The 22,193-nt window shown below is 41.3% G+C and overlaps 1 protein-coding gene across 2 annotated transcripts in view; it reads left to right on the top strand.

The window, feature by feature from the left end:
* The window catches only part of ZNF524 (zinc finger protein 524), a 37,310-nt gene extending 15,941 nt beyond the window's left edge, over window positions 1-21,369 (top strand). For both annotated transcript variants that reach the window (XM_053690610.1, XM_053690609.1), the window contains one exon: window positions 19,575-21,369. In XM_053690610.1, coding sequence (XP_053546585.1) covers window positions 19,626-20,996 — 1,371 coding nt within the window. In that variant the 5' untranslated portion in view covers window positions 19,575-19,625 and the 3' untranslated portion in view covers window positions 20,997-21,369. The remainder of the gene's footprint in view (window positions 1-19,574) is intronic.
* The last annotated feature ends 824 nt before the right edge of the window (window positions 21,370-22,193 follow it).

The raw sequence follows: 22,193 nt of genomic DNA, 5'->3' as shown, positions 1-22,193 counted from the left end.
AATTTGCTTCATTCTCCTGAAGCATATCTTGATAGGCTCAGGAGCTGCTGATTGGTGGCTGCACATAGATGCCTTAGTTATTGCCTCACCCATGTGCATTGCTTTTCTTCAACAAAGGATATCTAAAGAATTAAGCAAATTAGATTATAGAAGTAAATTGGAATGTTGCTTAAAATTGTACTCTCTATCTGAATAATGAAAGATTTTTTGGGGGGGTTTCATGTCCCTTACAAGTGTTCCTTTAAGAATCAGCTGAATACAGGAGGCTATGGCTTCTAGATGTTATACAGATAGCACTCAAGACACTGGATGCTTCTGAGGCTTCCTAGGTATGCTAACATGGAAAGAAGCTTTTCTCCAACATTGGTGTGTCCGGTCCACGGCGTCATCCTTACTTGTGGGAATATCTCTTCCCCAACAGGAAATGGCAAAGAGTCCCAGCAAAGCTGGCCATATAGTCCCTCCTAGGCTCCGCCCACCCCAGTCATTCTCTTTGCCGTTGCACAGGCAACATCTCCACTGAGATGGTTAAGAGTATGTGGTGTTTAGTTGTAGTTTTTTTATTCTACTATCAAGAGTTTGTTATTTTAAAATAGTGCTGGTATGTACTATTTACTCTGAAACAGAAAAGGATGAAGATTTCTGTTTGTGAGAGGAAGATGATTTTAGCAGACAGTAACTAAAATCGATTGCTGTTTCCACATAGGACTGTTGAGATGAAGTAACTTCAGTTGGGGGAAACAGTTAGAAGACTTTTCTGCTTAAGGTATGACTAGCCATATTTCTAACAAGACTGTGTAATGCTGGAAGGCTGTCATTTCCCCTCATGGGGACCGGTAAGCCATTTTATTAGTCTCAAACAGAATAAAGGGCTTAATATGGGCTATAAAACTGGTAGACACTTTTATGGGCTAAATCGATTGCTGTATTTGGACATTTTATACATGTTTATGCTGATAATTCACACTTATAAACTTGGGGAACGTTTTTTAACGTCAGGCACTATGTTAGACACCTATTCCAGTCAGGAAGGGCCTTCCCAGTTGTAGGCTGAGCCTCATTTTCGCGCCATTACTGCGCAGTTGTTTTTGAGAGCAAGACATGCAGATGCATGTGTGAGGACCTGAAAGTAGTTGGAAAAGTTCCTAGAAGGCGTCATTTGGTATCGTATTCCCCTCTGGGCTTGGTAAAGTCACAGCAAAGGCTGTAGCTGGGACTGTATAGGGGTTAAATCTGTAACCGGCTCCGGTCTCGTTATTTTAAGGGTTAAAGCTCTGAAAATTGGTGTGCAATACTTTTAATGCTTTAAGACACTGTGGTGAAAATTTGGTAAATTTTGAACAATTCCTTCATATTTTTTCACATATTCAGTAATAAAGTGTGCTCTGTTTAAAATTTAAAGAGACAGTAACGGTTTTGTTTTAAAACGGTTTTTGTGCTTTATTGACAAGTTTAAGCCTGTTTAACATGTCTGTGCCTTCAGATAAGCTATGTTCTATATGTATTAAAGTCAATGTGTCTCCCCCTTCAAAATTGTGTGATAATTGTGCCATAGCGTCCAAACAATGTAAGGACAATACTGTCACAGATAATGAAGTTGCCCAAGATGATTCATCAGATGAAGGGAGTAGACATGGTTCTACATCATCTCCTTCTGTGTCTATACCAGTTTTGCACACGCAGGAGGCCCCTAGTACTTCTAGCGCGCCAATGCTTATTACCATGCAACAATTGACGGCTGTAATGGATAACTCCATAGCAAATATTTTATCCAAAATGCCTACACATCAGAGAAAGCGCGATTGCTCTGTTTTAAACACTGAAGAGCAGGAGGGCGCTGATGATAATTGTTCTGTCATACCCTCACACCAATCTGAAGGGGCCAGGAGGGAGGTTTTGTCAGATGGGGAAATTTCAGATTCAGGAAAAAATTCTCAACAGGCTGAACCTGATGTTGTGACATTTAAATTTAAATTAGAACATCTCCGCGCACTGCTTAAGGAGGTGTTATCTACTCTGGATGATTGTGTCATTCCAGAAAAATTATGCAAGATGGACAAGTTCCTAGAGGTTCCGGTGCACCCCGACGCTTTTCCTATACCCAAGCGGGTGGCGGACATAGTGAATAAGGAGTGGGAGAAGCCTGGCATACCTTTTGTTCCCCCTCCTATATTTAAGAAATTATTTCCTATGGTCGACCCCAGAAAGGACTTATGGCAGACAGTCCCTAAGGTCGAGGGGGCAGTTTCTACTCTAAACAAGCGCACTACTATTCCTATCGAGGATAGTTGTGCTTTCAAAGATCCTATGGATAAAAAATTGGAGGGTTTGCTTAAAAAGATTTTTGTACAGCAAGGTTACCTTCTACAACCCATTTCGTGCATTGTTCCTGTCACTACAGCAGCGTGGTTCTGGTTCGAGGAACTAGAAAAGTCGCTCAGTAGAGAGACTCCATATGAGGAGGTTATGGACAGAGTTCACGCACTTAAGTTGGCTAACTCTTTCTCCAACATTGGTGTGTCCGGTCCACGGCGTCATCCTTACTTGTGGGATATCTCTTCCCCAACAGGAAATGGCAAAGAGTCCCAGCAAAGCTGGCCATATAGTCCCTCCTAGGCTCCACCCACCCCAGTCATTCTCTTTGCCGTTGCACAGGCAACATCTCCACAGAGATGGTTAAGAGTTTTTTGGTGTTTAAATGTAGTTTTTATTCTTCTATCAAGTGTTTGTTATTTTAAAATAGTGCTGGTATGTACTATTTACTCTGAAACAGAAAAGGATGAAGATTTCTGTTTGTGAGAGGAAGATGATTTTAGCAGACAGTAACTAAAATCGATTGCTGTTTCCACATAGGACTGTTGAGATGAAGTAACTTCAGTTGGGGGAAGCAGTTAGCAGACTTTTCTGCTTAAGGTATGACTAGCCATATTTCTAACAAGACGATGTAATGCTGGAAGGCTGTCATTTCCCCTCATGGGGACCGGTAAGCCATTTTCTTAGTCAAACAAACAGAATAAAGGGCTTATTATGGGCTAAAAAACTGGTAGACATTTTTATGGGCTAAATCGATTGCTTTATTTGGGCATTTTATTCATATTTATGCTGACAATTTGCATTTATAAACTTGGGGAACGTTTATTAAACGGCAGGCACTGTGTTAGACACCTTTTCCAGTCAGGGGGCCTTCCTAGTTGTAGACTGAGCCTCATTTTCGCGCCATTACTGCGCAGTTGTTTTTTGAGAGCAGGGCATGCAGATGCATGTGTGAGGATCTAAAAATTGCTGGAAAAGCTTCTAGAAGGCGTCAATTGGTATCGTATTCCCCTCTGGGCTTGGTTGGGTCTCAGCAAAGACTATAGCTGGGACTGTACAGGGGTTAAATTTATAAACGGCTCCGGTTCCGTTATTTTAAGGGTTAAAGCTCTGATATTTGGTGTGCAATACTGTTAATGCACTGTGGTGAAATTTTGGTAATTTTTGAACAATTCCTTCATACTTTTTCACATATTCAGTAATAAAGTGTTTTCTGTTTAAAATTTAAAGAGACAGTAACGGTTTTGTTTTAAAACGTTTTTTTGTGTTTTGTTGACAAGTTTAAGCCTGTTTAACATGTCTGTACCTTCAGATAAGCTATGTTCTATATGTATGAAAGCCAATGTGTCTCCCCATTTAAATTTATGTGATAATTGTGCCGTATCGTCCAAACAAAGTAAGGACAGTACTGCCACAGATAATGAAATTGCCCAAGATGATTCCTCAGATGAGGGGAGTAAACATGATACTACATCATCTCCTACTGTGTCTACACCAGTTTTGCCCACGCAGGAGGCCCCTAGTACATCTAGTGCGCCAATACTTATTACCATGCAACAATTAACGGCTGTAATGGATAACTCCATAGCAAATATTTTATCCAAAATGCCTACTTATCAGAGAAAGCGTGATTGCTCTGTTTTAAACACTGAAGAGCAGGAGGGCGCTGATGATAATTGTTCTGTCATACCCTCACACCAATCTGAAGGGGCCATGAGGGAGGTTTTGTCTGATGGAGAAATTTCAGATTCAGGAAAAATTTCTCAACAAGCTGAACCTGATGTTGTGACATTTAAATTTAAATTAGAACATCTCCGCGCACTGCTTAAGGAGGTGTTATCTACTCTGGATGATTGTGACAATTTGGTCATTCCAGAGAAATTATGTAAGATGGACAAGTTCCTAGAGGTTCCGGTGCACCCCGACGCTTTTCCTATACCCAAGCGGGTGGCGGACATAGTAAATAAGGAGTGGGAAAAGCCCGGCATACCTTTTGTTCCCCCCCCTATATTTAAGAAATTATTTCCTATGGTCGACCCCAGAAAGGAATTATGGCAGACAGTCCCTAAGGTCGAGGGGGCAGTTTCTACTCTAAACAAACACACTACTATTCCTATCGAAGATAGTTGTGCTTTCAAAGATCCTATGGATAAAAAATTGGAAGGTTTGCTTAAAAAGATTTTTGTACAGCAAGGTTACCTTCTACAACCCATTTCGTGCATTGTTCCTGTCACTACAGCAGCGTGGTTCTGGTTTGAGGAACTAGAAAAGTCACTCAGTAGAGAGACTCCATATGAGGAGGTTATGGACAGAGTTCACGCACTTAAATTGGCTAACTCTTTTATTTTAGATGCCGCTTTGCAATTAGCTAGATTAGCGGCGAAAAATTCAGGGTTTGCTATTGTGGCGCGCAGAGCGCTTTGGCTAAAGTCTTGGTCAGCGGATGTGTCATCCAAGACAAAATTGCTTAACATCCCTTTCAAAGGTAAAACTCTATTTGGACCAGAATTGAAAGAGATTATTTCAGACATCACTGGGGGAAAGGGCCACGCCCTTCCACAAGATAGGTCTTTCAAGGCTAAAAATAAGTCTAATTTTCATTCCTTTCGCAATTTCAGGAACGGACCGGCCTCTAATTCTGCATCCTCTAAGCAAGAGGGTAATGCCTCACAACCCAAACCAGCCTGGAAACCGATGCAAGGCTGGAACAAGGGTAAGCAGGCCAAGAAGCCTGCCGCTGCTAACAAAACAGCATGAAGGAGTAGCCCCCGATCCGGGACCGGATCTAGTGGGGGGCAGACTCTCTCTCTTTGCTCAGGCTTGGGCAAGAGATGTTCAGGATCCCTGGGCGCTAGAAATAGTTTCTCAAGGTTATCTCCTGGAATTCAAGGAACTACCCCCAAGGGGAAGGTTCCACATGTCTCACTTATCCTCAAACCAAATAAAGAGACAGGCATTCTTACATTGTGTAGAAGACCTGTTAAAGATGGGAGTGATACACCCAGTTCCAATAAAGAAACAAGGAATGGGATTTTATTCCAATCTGTTCGTAGTTCCCAAAAAAGAGGGAACTTTCAGACCAATTTTGGATTTGAAGATCCTAAACAAATTTTTCAGGGTACCATCGTTCAAGATGGAAACCATTCGAACGATTCTACCCACTATCCAGGAAAGTCAATTTATGACTACCGTGGATCTAAAGGATGCCTACCTACATATTCCTATCCACAAAGAACATCATCAGTTCCTAAGGTTCGCTTTTCTGGACAAGCATTACCAGTTTGTGGCCCTCCCATTCGGGTTAGCCACTGCTCCAAGGATTTTCACAAAGGTGCTAGGGTCCCTTCTAGCGGTTCTAAGACCGAGGGGCATTGCAGTAGTACCTTACTTGGACGACATTCTAATACAAGCGTCGTCCCTGTCAAAAGCAAAGGCTCATACAGACATCGTTCTGGCCTTTCTCAGATCACACGGATGGAAGGTGAACATAGAAAAAAGTTCTCTGTCTCCGTCGACAAGAGTTCCCTTCTTGGGAACAATAATAGATTCCTTAGAAATGAGGATTTTTCTGACAGAGGTCAGAAAATCAAAACTTCTAAGCTCTTGTCAAGCTCTTCATTCTGTTCCTCGTCCTTCCATAGCGCAGTGCATGGAAGTAGTAGGGTTGATGGTTGCAGCAATGGACATAGTTCCTTTTGCACGAATTCATCTAAGACCATTACAACTGTGCATGCTCAAACAGTGGAATGGGGATTATACAGACTTGTCTCCAATGATTCAAGTAGATCAGAAGACCAGAGATTCACTCCGTTGGTGGCTGACCCTGGACCATCTGTCCCAGGGAATGAGCTTCCGCAGACCAGAGTGGGTCATTGTCACGACCGACGCCAGTCTAGTGGGCTGGGGCACGGTCTGGGAATCCCTGAAAGCTCAGGGTCTATGGTCTCGGGAAGAGTCTCTTCTCCCGATAAACATTCTGGAGCTGAGAGCGATATTCATTGCTCTCAGGGCTTGGCCTCAACTAGCAAAGGCCAGATTCATAAGGTTCCAATCAGACAACATGACGACCGTTGCGTATATCAATCATCAGGGGGGAACAAGGAGTTCCCTGGCGATGAAAGAAGTGACTAAAATAATTCAATGGGCGGAGGATCACTCCTGCCACCTGTCTGCGATCCACATCCCAGGTGTGGAAAACTGGGAGGCGGATTTTCTGAGTCGTCAGACATTCCATCCGGGGGAGTGGGAACTCCACCCGGAGATCTTTGCCCAAATAACCCAATTATGGGGCATTCCAGACATGGATCTGATGGCGTCTCGTCAGAACTTCAAGGTTCCTTGCTACGGGTCCAGATCCAGGGATTCCAAGGCGACTCTAGTAGATGCACTAGTAGCACCTTGGACCTTCAACCTAGCTTATGTATTTCCACCGTTTCCTCTCATTCCCAGGCTGGTAGCCAGGATCAATCAGGAGAGGGCCTCGGTGATCTTGATAGCTCCTGCGTGGCCACGCAGGACTTGGTATGCAGACCTGGTGAATATGTCATCGGTTCCACCATGGAAGCTACCTTTGAGATAGGACCTTCTTGTTCAGGGTCCATTCGAACATCCAAATCTGGTCTCCCTCCAGCTGACGGCTTGGAGATTGAACGCGTGATTCTATCGAAGCGTGGGTTTTCAGATTCTGTGATAGATACTCTGGTTCAGGCCAGAAAACCGGTAACTAGAAAGATTTACCATAAAATATGGAAAAGATATATCTGTTGGTGTGAATCCAAAGGATTCCCATGGAATAAGATAAAAATTCCTAAGATTCTCTCCTTTCTACAAGAAGGTTTGGAGAAAGGATTATCTGCAAGTTCTCTAAAGGGACAGATCTCTGCTTTATCTGTCTTACTACACAAAAGACTGACAACTGTGCCAGATGTTCAAGCATTTGTTCAGGCTCTGGTTAGGATCAAGCCTGTTTACAGACCTTTTGACTCCTCCCTGGAGTCTAAATCTAGTTCTTTCAGTTCTTCAAGGGGTTCCGTTTGAACCTTTACATTCCATAGATATTAAGTTACTATCTTGGAAAGTTTTGTTTTTGGTTGCAATTTCTTCTGCTAGAAGAGTTTCAGAGTTATCTGCTCTGCAGTGTTCTCCGCCCTATCTGATGTTCCATGCAGATAAGGTGGTTTTGCGTACTAAGCCTGGTTTTCTTCCTAAGGTTGTTTCTAACAAAAATATTAACCAGGAGATAGTTGTTCCTTCTTTATGTCCGAATCCAGTTTCAAAGAAGGAACGTTTGTTACATAATTTGGACGTAGTCCGTGCTCTAAAATTCTATTTAGAGGCTACAAAAGTTTTCAGACAAACTTCTTCCTTGTTTGTTGTTTATTCTGGTAAAAGGAGAGGTCAAAAAGCGACTTCTACCTCTCTTTCCTTTTGGCTTAAAAGCATCATACGATTGGCTTATGAGACTGCCGGACGGCAGCCTCCTGAAAGAATCACAGCTCACTCCACTAGGGCTGTGGCTTCCACATGGGCCTTCAAGAACGAGGCTTCTGTTGACCAGATATGTAAGGCAGCGACTTGGTCTTCACTGCACACTTTTGCCAAATTTTACAAATTTGATACTTTTGCTTCTTTGGAGGCTATTTTTGGGAGAAAGGTTTTGCAAGCTGTGGTGCCTTCCGTTTAGGTAACCTGATTTGCTCCCTCCCTTCATCCGTGTCCTAAAGCTTTGGTATTGGTTCCCACAAGTAGGATGATGCCGTGGACCGGACACACCAATGTTGGAGAAAACAGAATTTATGCTTACCTGATAAATTACTTTCTCCAACGGTGTGTCCGGTCCACGGCCCGCCCTGGTTTTTTAATCAGGTCTGATGAATTATTTTCTCTAACTACAGTCACCACGGTACCATATGGTTTCTCCTATATATATTTCCTCCTGTCCGTCGGTCGAATGACTGGGGTGGGCGGAGCCTAGGAGGGACTATATGGCCAGCTTTGCTGGGACTCTTTGCCATTTCCTGTTGGGGAAGAGATATCCCACAAGTAAGGATGACGCCGTGGACCGGACACACCGTTGGAGAAAGTAATTTATCAGGTAAGCATAAATTCTGTTTTTATTTTAGATGCCGCTTTGCAATTAGCTAGATTAGCGGCGAAAAATTCAGGGTTTGCAATTGTGGCGCGCAGAGCGCTTTGGCTAAAGTCTTGGTCAGCGGATGTATCATCCAAGACAAAATTGCTTAACATCCCCTTCAAGGGTAAAACTCTCTTTGGACCAGAATTGAAAGAGATTATCTCAGACATCACTGGGGGAAAGGGCCACGCCCTCCCACAAGATAAGCCTTTCAAGGACAAGAATAAGTCTAATTTTCGTTCCTTTCGTAATTTCAGGAACGGACCGGCCTCTAATTCTGCATCCTCTAAGCAAGAGGGTAATGCCTCACAGTCCAAACCAGCCTGGAAACCGATGCAAGGCTGGAACAAGGGTAAGCAGGCCAAGAAGCCTGCTACCGCTAACAAAACAGCATGAAGGAGTAGCCCCCGATCCGGGACCGGATCTAGTGGGGGGCAGACTCTCTCTCTTTGCTCAGGCTTGGGCAAGAGATGTTCAGGGTCCCTGGACGCTAGAAATAGTTTCTCAGGGTTATCTTCTGGAATTCAAGGAACTACCCCCAAGGGGAAGGTTGCACATGTCTCACTTATCCTCAAACCAAATAAAGAGACAGGCGTTCTTACATTGTGTAGAAGACCTGTTAAAGATGGGAGTGATACACCCAGTTCCAATGACGGAACAAGGAATGGGATTTTACTCAAATCTGTTCGTAGTTCCCAAAAAAGAGGGAACCTTCAGACCAATTCTGGATTTAAAGATCCTAAACAAATTTCTCAGGGTACCATCGTTCAAAATGGAAACCATTCGAACGATTCTACCCACTATCCAGGAAGGTCAATTTATGACTACCGTGGATCTAAAGGATGCGTACCTACATATTCCTATCCACAAAGAACATCATCAGTTCCTAAGGTTCGCCTTTCTGGACAAACATTACCAGTTTGTGGCCCTCCCATTCGGATTAGCCACTGCTCCAAGGATTTTCACAAAGGTACTCGGGTCCCTTCTAGAGGTTCTAAGACCGAGGGGCATTGCAGTAGTACCATACTTGGACGACATTCTAATTCAAGCGTCGTCCCTTTCAAAAGCAAAGGCTCATACAGACATCGTTCTGGCCTTTCTCAGATCTCACGGATGGAAGGTGAACATAGAAAAAAGTTCTCTGTCTCCGTCAACAAGAGTTCCCTTCTTGGGAACAATAATAGATTCCTTAGAAATGAGGATTTTTCTGACAGATGTCAGAAAGTCAAAACTTCTAAGCGCTTGGCAAGTTCTTCATTCTGTTCCACGTCCTTCCATAGCTCAGTGCATGGAAGTAGTAGGGTTGATGGTTGCAGCAATGGACATAGTTCCTTTTGCGCAAATTCATCTAAGACCTTTACAACTGTGCATGCTGAAACAGTGGAATGGGGACTATACAGACTTGTCTCCAGTGATTCAAGTAGATCAGAAGACCAGAGATTCACTCCGTTGGTGGCTAACCCTGGGTCACCTATCCCAGGGAATGAGCTTCCGCAGACCAGAGTGGGTCATTGTCACGACCGACGCCAGTCTAGTGGGCTGGGGCGCGGTCTGGGAATCCCTGAAAGCTCAGGGACTATGGTCTCGGGAAGAGTCTCTTCTCCCGATAAACATTCTGGAACTAAGAGCGATATTCAATGCTCTCAGGGCTTGGCCTCAGCTTGCAAAGGCCAGATTCATAAGATTCCAATCAGACAACATGACGACTGTTGCGTATATCAATCATCAGGGGGGAACAAGGAGTTCCCTGGCGATGAAAGAAGTGACCAAAATAATACAATGGGCGGAGGATCACTCCTGCCATCTATCTGCGATCCACATCCCAGGTGTGGAAAACTGGGAAGCGGATTATCTGAGTCGTCAGACATTCCATCCGGGGGAGTGGGAACTCCACCCGGAGATCTTTGCCCAGTTGACTCAATTATGGGGCATTCCAGACATGGATCTGATGGCGTCTCGTCAGAACTTCAAGGTTCCTTGCTACGGGTCCAGATCCAGGGATCCCAAGGCGACTCTAGTGGATGCACTAGCAGCACCTTGGACCTTCAACCTAGCTTATGTGTTTCCACCGTTTCCTCTCATTCCCAGGCTGGTAGCCAGGATCAAACAGGAGAGGGCCTCGGTGATCTTGATAGCTCCTGCGTGGCCACGCAGGACTTGGTATGCAGACCTGGTGAATATGTCATTGGTTCCACCATGGTAGCTACCTTTGAGACAGGACCTTCTTGTTCAGGGTCCATTCGAACATCCAAATCTGGTCTCCCTCCAGCTGACGGCTTGGAGATTGAACGCTTGATTCTATCAAAGCGTGGGTTTTCAGATTCGGTGATAGATACTCTGGTATAAGATAAAAATTCCTAAGATTCTTTCCTTTCTGCAAGAAGGTTTGGATAAAGGATTATCTGCGAGTTCTCTAAAGGGACAGATTTCTGCTTTATCTGTCTTACTACACAAAGGACTGGCAGCTGTGCCAGATGTTCAAGCATTTGTTCAGGCTCTGGTTAGGATCAAGCCTGTTTACAGACCTTTGACTCCTCCCTGGAGTTTAAATCTAGTTCTTTCAGTTCTTCAAGGGGTTCCGTTTGAACCTCTACATTCCATAGATATTAAGTTGTTATCTTGGAAAGTTTTGTTTTTGGTTGCTATTTCTTCTGCTAGAAGAGTTTCAGAGTTATCTGCTCTGCAGTGTTCTCCGCCCTATCTGGTGTTCCATGCAGATAAGGTGGTTTTGCGTACTAAGCCTGGTTTTCTTCCAAAGGTTGTTTCTAACAAAAATATTAACCAGGAGATAGTTGTACCTTCTTTGTGTCCGAATCTAGTTTCAAAGAAGGAACGTTTGTTACACAATTTGGACGTAGTCCGTGCTCTAAAATTCTATTTAGAAGCTACAAAAGATTTCAGACAAACATCTTCTCTGTTTGTCGTCTATTCTGGTAGAAGGAGAGGTCAAATAGCGACTTCTACCTCTATTTCCTTTTGGCTTAAAAGCATCATCCGATTGGCTTACGAGACTGCCGGACGGCAGCCTCCTGAAAGAATCACAGCTCACTCCACTAGGGCTGTGGCTTTCACATGGGCCTTCAAGAACGAGGCTTCTGTTGATCAGATATGTAAGGCAGCGACTTGGTCTTCACTGCACACTTTTGCCAAATTTTACAAATTTGATACTTTTGCTTCTTCGGAGGCTATTTTTGGGAGAAAGATTTTGCAAGCCGTGGTGCCTTCCGTTTAGGTAACCTGATTTGCTCCCTCCCTTCATCCGTGTCCTAAAGCTTTGGTATTGGTTCCCACAAGTAAGGATGACGCCGTGGACCGGACACACCAATGTTGGAGAAAACAGAATTTATGCTTACCTGATAAATTACTTTCTCCAACGGTGTGTCCGGTCCACGGCCCGCCCTGGTTTTTTAATCAGGTCTGATGAATTATTTTCTCTAACTACAGTCACCACGGTACCATATGGTTTCTCCTATTTTTTCCTCCTGTCCGTCGGTCGAATGACTGGGGTGGGCGGAGCCTAGGAGGGACTATATGGCCAGCTTTGCTGGGACTCTTTGCCATTTCCTGTTGGGGAAGAGATATTCCCACAAGTAAGGATGACGCCGTGGACCGGACACACCGTTGGAGAAAGTAATTTATCAGGTAAGCATAAATTCTGTTTTTTTAACAAAGGATGCCAAGAAAACAAAGTAAATTTGATAATAGGAAACTTTTTTTTTAAACTTGTACGCGCTGTCTGAATCATGAAAGTTTAATTCTTATTTTCATGTCTCACCATTAAGTAGCCATAACAGTAAAGGTGGAAATGTTCAAACCGCTTCCTTAAAGGGACCTGATACTCGTATGCTAAATATCTTGAATGTGATTCAGCATAATAGTAAGAATCTGACAAGAAAATATCACACGAACATCTCTATGTAATAAAAAGTAATATTATTTTACCTTAACATTTCTTCAGCTCACCAGACTAAGTGATCCGGAGCTACTCTTTTTACTGTTATCTTCATGGTGAAAGAAAAAAACTTTGCTGTACCGATCTCATGGGATTTCACTAAAATATCACACGATTTCACAGTAAACTTCCTTAAACTGGGGAGAGAAATATAGTGAATGTGCCTGCAGATACCAGATGCATGCTTCCTGCAAGGTCCGGGACTGGCATCCTGCTTAAAATCTCTTTACAATGGGATTTGGCAACTGATGAAAGGTTGAGGTAAACTGATCAAAGATTGAGGTAACATTTCTTCCTTTTTTACAGAGATGTTCATGTGATATTTTCCAGTCATCTTTTTTTTTTAAACAGCTTTATTGAAGATAAAGGGATTTTTTACAAAGGGTGGAGACGCAGCTCCTATTGCGGTACAGTAGTGCAAGGTTAATATTTGTTACAGAGTAATTAAAGAGACAACGTATATAACAAAAACATTATAAAAAAAACCCAAATCTATCTGTTTATAGCCTTTGGTTTGTCGTTTTAAATAAACATAGGAATACTGTAGTAGTGAGAGTTATCAGTGTAAAAATGCTTTGCGTGCATTATTGCTCAATCTACTAGAGCGTTGTTTTTTGTGTCTCAAGAGGATGATGTACCATAAGTGTCCTGGTGTGAGGATTTGTTATGTTGAGGTACTCTTCCCATATGAGGCAGAGGGAGAGGAAATAATCTAGCTTTTTGTTTTGTGTATAGTGGTATTTTTCCATTTGTATGAGTGTGGAGACCCTGTCTTTCCAAAATTGTATATTTGGGAGGTCTGTTTTTTTCCAACTATATGGGGCGTAAGTTACGTCACGTAACATTTGGCTGTGTTTGTCATGTTTGTGAATAATTTTAGCCTTAAGGTGCATTTAATGGGTGGAGGATGATTAAAAAGAAAGGTCCAAGGATTCAAGGGTATAGAAGTCTCTAGTGCTTTGTCTACTTTTTTAATATCTGACCAATATTTTTGGGCTACTGGGCATTCCCACTATAAGTGTATAAATGTACCTCTTTGGTCGCATCCTCTCCAGCACACAGAAGCGTATATAGAGTTTATTTTATTTAGTTTGTCAGGAGTATAATGCCATCTGCATAGACATTTCATATTCATTTCAAAAGTTGAAATGGAAGATGAGGATGAACTCATCTGATTGAAAATGGTATTCCTGAATTGTGGTCTTTGTTGCTCCCCTATTTCTGTTTCCCATTTTTGAGTATATGAAGGGGGATTTTCAACTTGGTGAGTTTGGAGAAGTTTATATGTTTTGGATAGGATACCTGTGTGTGGATGTGATAAAAGACAAAGGTTTTTGAAAGGGTCCTATAGATGTTGGTTTTATCAGGATGAGTTGAAAGGAAGTGTGTAAGTTGTATGTACATGAACCAATTTGTAAATTTAGGTCCTAGTATGTCTGCGATATCCTCTTTTTCAATTTTATTTTTCCAGTGTGTAGCATGGTATTGCTTGTTGTAGTGTAGGGATAATAATTTCTGTCGGAGAGGCAGATAATGTAAAGTTTGGGTTGTTCAGTAAAGGGGTTAATGGGGAGAATGGAGTCAATATTGTTTTGTAGTGTCAAATAGTATTGTCCCATACTTTAAATGTTTCTGTTATAAGGGTGGAGGAAAGATTTGATGAGCGTTTTCGTTTATTTGGGAGCCAGCAAAGGCCACCTAACTGTGCACAATTGGCGAGTCTATGTTCTAGTGATACTCAATCTTTATTGGAGTTGTGTTTGCACCAGTCTGTAAAGCGAGTCAGGAATGTTGCATTTCGGTACCATAAAAGATTAGGTACCTCAAAACCACCTCTATGTTTAGGTCTATACATTGTTTGTGTGGCAATTTGGGGACGTTTGTGTTGCCAGATGAATGAATTTATAAGTTTTTGGAATTGATTAATTAAGGGTTCAGGTAATGGTATGAGAAGGGTCTGGAAAAGATACAGTATCTTTGGGAGTTTCATCACCTTGATGGTGTTGATTCTACCTGTAAATGATATGAGCTTTGAAAAACAAATTAAAGAGTAGTGTTGATATTTGTCTTAAGAGCGTTGTAATTTAGTGATATCAGCTTGTCTGGGTGGGAAGGGATATGAACACCTAAGTATTTGATGGCGATAAGTTGATGTTTGAAGTTATACAGGGATCAGGTCGCTGGGTGTAGTGTTTATGCAGATGAATTCAGATTTGTTTGTGTTGATTTGGAAGTTGTAGAATTCTCAATAAGTGTGTAGGAGTGTCATTAATGATGGGATAGAGGGTTGTAGGTCATTTAGTGTCAATAGTACATCATCCACGTAGAGAGAGACCTTGTATTCCGTGGGACCAATTTGGATACCTTTGATTTCAGGAGATGTTCTAATGTAGGCCGCCTAGTACTTCCATTGCTAGTACAAACAATGTTGGGGAGAGGGGGCACCCCTGTCTTGTTCCATTTTTGATGTAGAAGGGTTGGGAAAGTGTGTAGTTTAGTTTAATTTTAGCTGTGAGGTTGTTATAAAGGACAAAGATTATATGTTTAAATTTATCATTGAACCTGAATTTTGTCAAGGTTGCCCTCAGAAAGGACCACTTTAAGCGGTCGAAAGCTTTCTCAGCATCACTGTGGGGATGTGATGTTTGTTGGTGTGTTCTATTATATTTAGAATTTTTATTGTGTTGTCTCTTGCTTCTCGTAATGGGATGAAGCCAACCTGGTTGACATGTATAAGTTCTGGGAGGATTCTGTTCATACGGGTGGCAATAATTTTGGCTTATAGCTTTATGTCAACATTCAAAAGGGAGATGGGACGAAAGTTTGAAGGTGAGTTTTTTTTTTCCTGGTTTAGGAAGTACTACCACATGTGATTCTAGCATTAAGGGGGGGGGATTTGAGCCATTTGAAATTTCGTTAAATATAGTTTGTAAGTGCGGGGCTAATGTTGTGGACAAGGTGTGATAGTATTTTGTGGAAAATCCATCTGGGCCTGGGCTTTTTGCTTTATTTAATTGTTTTTATAGCTGTTAATATTTCTTGAATGGTGATCTGGGAGTTAAGTTTTGACAGTTGAGCTTCATTTAGGGATGGGAGGGGACATTTTTAAATGAACTGTGTGTCTTTTTCAAGACTAGATGTTAATGTGGGTGATGGGTCTATGTTATATAAGTCACTGTAGTATTTGTGGGAAATATCTGTAATGGTTTTCAATGGATGTCCCTTGGGAGGGTTGATTTTGTAAATGTGTGTTTTAAGTCTCTTTTACTTTAGGGCTCTCACTAGCTATTTACTAGCTCTGTTGCCCTCGTAATGGAAGAGACTATATGTTTTATGTTGGAGTGATTGGTATTCTATTTGTAAGTAATCATTTAATGCTGCTCTGGTTGGTGTGAGCTTCATTAGGATGTCTTTATCAAGTGGGGCATTTTTATTAAGGAAGTCTAATTCTGAAAGTTTACGAGTGAGATCGTTATAGGATTTGTTTGGGGCTTTTCGTTCAATAGATTGTAGTTTGATGAGTTTACCTCTTAGAAAGCATTTGTGTGCCTCCCAAACTGCGAATTGATTAGTTGTGGATGGTATGTTAAGTTGGAAATATTCTGTCAGTAATTTGTTTAATTTATCTATTGTGTCTGCATTATCTAGTAATGTATCTTTTAGCTTCCAGAGAAACTGGCTAGATGAGGTTTCAGGCCAGTTAATTGATATTTAGACGGTAGAATGATCTGACCATGATGTTGGGGTTATTTCACTTCTACATATTTGGGAGAAGCTTGTTTGATTTGTCAATATGTAGTCTATACGACTGTGTCATATAAGTTATACAGTTTCATGTTTTTCCATAAGTGTGAAACTGTCCTTGTGGAGGATATTTTATGTGGGTTGTTGCTATCCATTACAGGTTGTAGAGGAATGTTAAGGTCTACACCTAGATAAATAAGTCCCTATGAGATATCTAATATGTGTTTAAACATCTTTGTGAAAAAAGGTCTTTGATTAGTGTTCGGGGCGTATGCATTTAGTAGGGGGATTGGCCTTCCATAAAGTAAACCAACTATACCCAGAAATCTGCCTTCAATGTGTGTACTTTTTTGGAGTAGTGTAAAAGGGAGAGTTTTCTTGAGTAGTATGCTTACTCTGCCTTTTTTTGTGTGTCCTGAACTGTGGAAGTGTTGGGTGTAGGTTGACCCTAGATATTTAGGTTCTTTATGTCGCCTGAAGTGAATTTCCTGTAGGAAAAAAATATATTTTTTGCAATTTGCAATATCTGGTAAAGCCTTAGAAAGTTTGCATGGAGAGTTTGAGCCCTTTGCATTTTGAGTCATTAGGGTAAGTGGATGGTGTTTGTTGTGTCATTTGTGGGAATATAGGGAGTTTACGAGACCTTTATATTTTAAATTGCAAAACCAGTACATTAAGAGAGCATGCACATATTTGATTCAATATTCCCATGATGAATGGACAGTTGGTCAGACAGACTTTTAGCATATAATGAGATGTCAAGTAACATTTCACCATTATTAGGCGATTAATATAAAGGCAAAAATACAGATATAAACAAAAGTTAAGATAAAAACCAAGATAATAGAACAAAAACATATCTCTCCATCTGAAATCAGACATGAAAAGGAAATTAACAAATAGGGGTGAACAGTCACAGAGTCTCTCTGTTTCTTCATCAGAGGTGTAATTGAAAGTAGGTGTTACTGATCTGGGTGTTGCCATAGTATCACACAGAGGTGATACACATTTACTGTATCAGCTGCTTGAAAGGATTGGAATGAAAGCATAATACCTGAAAAGGCTGAAATGGAAAAGTCACTCTTGTATCAGGTGTCTTCTTATCAGGAGCCCAATACCTGTTAGGGTGATGGAGTTTGTCTGTTTGCTTCAGAATCAGTTGTGTGTGGAGATCTTGGAGATTGTGAGTGCTTGTACGCTTTTGAAGCTGAGGAGGTGGTTTTATTAGGTAATTTAGTTTGCCATCTTTCAAGACTAACTCCCGCTCTCTTCTGTGTTGTTTGTTGCGTGGAGGAAGAAGTGGTGGGTTCCTCAGGTGGGTCAAGTCCCAGATCTCTGCAGAATGGAGTGATATCCCCAGGGTTTTTGCAGAAGATTCATTTATTGTCCTGAAGTAAAGGTATTTGTTTAGGGAATCCCCACCGATACGGAATCCTTTTATTACGTAGAAGTGTTGTTAAGGGGGAGAATTCCTTTCTCTGTTGTAAAGTTCTGGTTGATAAGTCCTGATACATTTGAATTGAATCACATTTCCTCTGAATCATACCGGCTGGAGCCTTCTGGATTGATTAAGTTAAGTAGCATCTCCTTTTCTAGGAAGTTTTTAAACCTGATGATTATGTCCCTAGGAGGTGCTGTGTCTAGGGGTTTGGGCCGGAAAGCTCTATGTGCCCTTACCCACAAGATATCATTCGTATAGGAGGGCTCTTTTAGTGTTGAGAATAGAGCTTGCAGGTATTCTGGTATACCCCTTAGACGTAAGTTCTTCATTCTGCTTCTATTTTCCATGTCATCAATTTTTTCCATGAGTGATTCTATAAGGTCTTATTGTGATGTTGTTGTGTCTTCTATACAGAGAATATAATCTCTCTTTCAGTTCTACCAGTTCTTCACATAAGCATGTTCTGAAAATTTCAGAAATATCTTGCTTTGTAGAAAAGTGAGATAATTATGATTGAGGGTTCGGGGTCTCAGTACTGGGGAGTGTTGGGGAAACATTCTCCTGAGTGTCTTGACTTGCAGATTTCTTTAGCTTCGTAGTAGCCGTGGGTGATGTGAATTGTTCTGTAGAGTTAAAATAAGACGGCATGGTATGGGATCTGGCCGTTGTAGATTTGGTGGCCTTGTCTTGCTTAGCAGGTCTTCTGGATGCCATTGTAAGGCAGATACGTTGCTTGTTAGGTGAGAAATCATGGTGTATATGCTGCCAAGTGCAGGTGTGGTCGTTGAGCTGAAATATTTGCGGTCGATTGCTGTGCAGTTGTTGAGAAACAGTTCTAAATAGGAGTGTATGTGTCTCCTTTAAGGGCCCAGTAACTTAGTATTTAAAGTCCCTTTGATCCTCTTTCTGTGATGGGATTCAGCAAGTTTTTATAAGGTTTGGCCTGTTGTTTTCTGGAGTGGTGATGTAGGTGTTTTTTTGCTGGATGTTTAAGCAAAATGCTCCAGTAGCTGTTGTCTAAATAGTCCTTATCGATATTCAGTATGCGTAGTCAGGGCCTGGTGTTTATAATGCCCAATATGCTTCTACGCAGTGTTTATATAGCTGTTATGTAAGGAGGCCTATTTTCTGCGCATGGTGGCGTTCTATTAGGTCAGGATCTGGTGTTTGTAATGCCCTTTGTGGTGCCCTTGTGGGTGTTGGGAGTGGCGTATTCGCTTAGATCACAGGGCTTGCTCCTCATGGAGCATGGTGTTTGGTGTATGTTTGTGGCCTACCTTACCAGACTGCAGGTGCTATTGCACTGTTGGGTTGTCGATCCTAGATGCGGTAGTTTCTCTCCCCCTCGTTATACAGTTATGCTGCTGGGGAATTTGCTGGTGTGTGGATTGCAAGCAGGGCAGTGTCGTCAGTTTTACAGACACTATGCCGCTTTAGCTTTTAGGTGTGTAAAGTGCTGGAGGTGCTTGTTATCCCGGTTCTAATACCTTTTGCTGGTAGAGTGCATCTCAGGGAGTTAGTTGGTGTGCATTGCAGCTGTTATTTGTTGTATTTGTTGCCCTAGGCTGGGATATAAAAGACTCTGTTCACAGAGCTCCGGATTTACGCTGCCATCTTGGCGGCTGCCGGCTCCGCCCCCTTCAGTCATCTTTTTACAGATATGCTGCATCACTTTCAAGTGATTCAACATTTGGGTATCATGTCCCTTTAAAGACCACAATATGAGTTTCCATTTCAGTTTTTATTGTTTATATATTATTATTTATTTGACAAATAAGGGTTTATAAATGTAGATGAAACATACAAACCAGTTAGAATATTAAAGAGCCAGCTACACATTTTATAGGAGGAATTTATGTAGACTAATCTAAAAGAGTTACAAGTCAGAATAAAATTTTAGTAGCCATGGATCTTTGGTTTCCCAAGGTTTGTCAAGCTATATGACAAAGTGTTCATGAAACTAACATTAACAAGTTATTTTCTGTTTTTAGATATGGGTCAATAAAGGAAATCGGAAACATCTAAATTAAAAGAAAAGATTTATGATGGAGTCTGCAAACCAGAACAGACAATATTACCAACCATGGAGGGTTGAACCATCATACCACAGTAAACCGTGGAATAATTCAATAAACAGTGCATACTTCAATGCCCTGGCAGCAAGGAGGCCTATATGGGGTTCAGGCATGGGGTTGATGGACAGAGAGACAAGTGCTTTTTTTGTAAAGCCTGGATCCCAACCACGTTATTCAGCTTTTAGCAGCCATGGGATACAACCAAAAATGATAGAGAATGGAGGTGCTTATCCCATATTAAATCACTTACCTCTAAACCACAGAAGTATGAGAGAGGAGATTTTTCCAGGTTTATACAACTATGTAGGGAGTTCTTACCATGAAAGCCAATTTGATGGTATGACTTCATCAAGATGGGTAGCAGCTGGATCAGAACTAATAAAATTAGACCCCGAACCTATTGCTACATCAATTTTCAAATCTCCATGGAGCTTTATACAAAATTCTTCTTTTGCAATGGGAGAACAACCGTGTGACCACCCTGGTAGTAAAAGTATACAGCATATGAATGGTAATTATTCACCTATAGAGGCTGTCAGGGTTGTGGAGCAGGAATTTATTAGGCCTCCTGTAGATTATATAACATCTGCAGCCTTTAAAACTAAAGAGTCCTATAATATTAATATGTGCTCAGGTATTAAGTATTCAACCGACGACTCACCTGATGCACAGGCACCTCCAGAGACCATTGAAGAACATCAAGACAACAATACCAACAACCACCTGTTGCCTCCTACCAGGGAAACAATAGATCTTACAGACGATAGAGAAGAACTGAAAGATGATAGTGCATGTGGTATAGAAGGAAATGTCTTATTAATTGATGATAAAGGGATCCCATATACAGTTTCAAAGACAGATCTAGAAACATTATCAAAAAAAGCTCAAGAGGAGAGATCATTCCAAGTTCCTAAAAAGCTTCACAATTGTCCGATGTGTTTTAGGACATTCCTTTACATGTCTGACCTGGAGAGACATAGTATCACCCATTCTGAGAAAAAGCCATTTGAGTGCGAAGTGTGTGGTAAGAGCTTTAAACGCTCATCCCACTTGCAACGGCACAAACATATTCATACTGGTGAGAGAGCATTCCAGTGTGTCATCTGCTTAAAGGGTTTCAGAGAGTCTGGGGAGCTGTTAAGACATCAAAGGGTGCACACTGGTGAGAAACCATACCAGTGTAACATCTGTCATCTGCGCTTCACTGAGCGAAACACCCTGCGGCGACACAACAAGCGAAAACATTCCAGTGATACATTGCAGCAACAGGATGCTGAAGACAGCAGTGACTTGGGAGAGACTCTGCAGGACATTCCCAGTGTAGAGGACCCAGAATGATCTATGATGTTCCATCAAACAACCTTTATACTTGTTTTCTATAGATCTATTTAAACATTTGTTTCTGCATCATTTGCAGCTCTTAATATCCGTATGACCACACCATTGTTTCTCTTGGCATATTTGTATTGTCTAAGTATTACTCAAATGTGTAAAACCTGCACATTTTATTTAAAGCGCGAAATGGCTTCAGATTCAATGTATAAAAGAGCATTGGTTTTGTTTTCACAAAAAAACGATTTAAAGGGACAGTAAAGTCAAAATTAAACTGTCATGATTCGGATAGAGCATGCAATTTTAAGCAACTTTCCAATTTACTTCTGTTAACAAATTTGCTTCGTTCTCATGGTATCTTTCATTGAATAGTAAAACTATAGGTAGGCTCATTAGAGCTCAGGAGTGTGCATGTGTCTTTGGTACTCTATGGCAGGAGTGTTTTGTAACATTGTATAACAAAGTATAAATAATGCTGCAAAACACTCCTGCCATTGAATACCAAAGACACATGCACACTCCTGAGCTCTTTTGAGCCTACCTAGTTTTACTCTTCAATAAAAGATTCCAAAACAACAAAAGCAAATTTGATAACATTAATAAATTGGAAAGGTGTTTAAAATGCTCTATCTGAATCAAGACAGTTTAATTTTGACTTTACTGCCCCTTTAAGTTTTAACCAATACTGCAGTATGGCTGGCATGTACTACCGGCTACAGCAAATTGGCTACTTATGTTTATTGGCTGTTAAATACAATGAGCATTTATCAGCCAATGAGTATATGTCAGGCAGCGCACATTAGTAGGAAGTACAGACCTGATCCAGTGGTATTAGAGTCAGTTAAAATGTAAACAGATTTTACTGCAAATTATCAGGCAAAAATAATAAAAAAAAGTAACAGAACACTTTCAATTGCGTGAGACAAAAGAATTGAGTATAATTACCCTTTAGGGCAGACAACCTCAAACTGGGCCTGCAGAGATTTTGGAACTACATTTCACATGATGCTCTGCCAGCTGATATGCTGGCTGAGCATCATGGGAAATGTAGTTACAAAACCTCTGGAGGGCCAAATTTGGGTATGTCTGCTTTAGAGTGATAGAGTGATAACAGCAAAGTAGTTACAACAGGTAATTGTAACATGTCTGCTGTCTGTCTTTTTTATATATTCATATTAACAGGGTTTTAAAAGCTTTTAAAAT

The sequence above is a fragment of the Bombina bombina genome, chromosome 8 (assembly GCF_027579735.1).
Source record: "Bombina bombina isolate aBomBom1 chromosome 8, aBomBom1.pri, whole genome shotgun sequence".
NCBI classification, from domain to species: Eukaryota; Metazoa; Chordata; class Amphibia; order Anura; family Bombinatoridae; genus Bombina; species Bombina bombina.
This window is presented reverse-complemented; position numbering and strand designations above follow the sequence as displayed.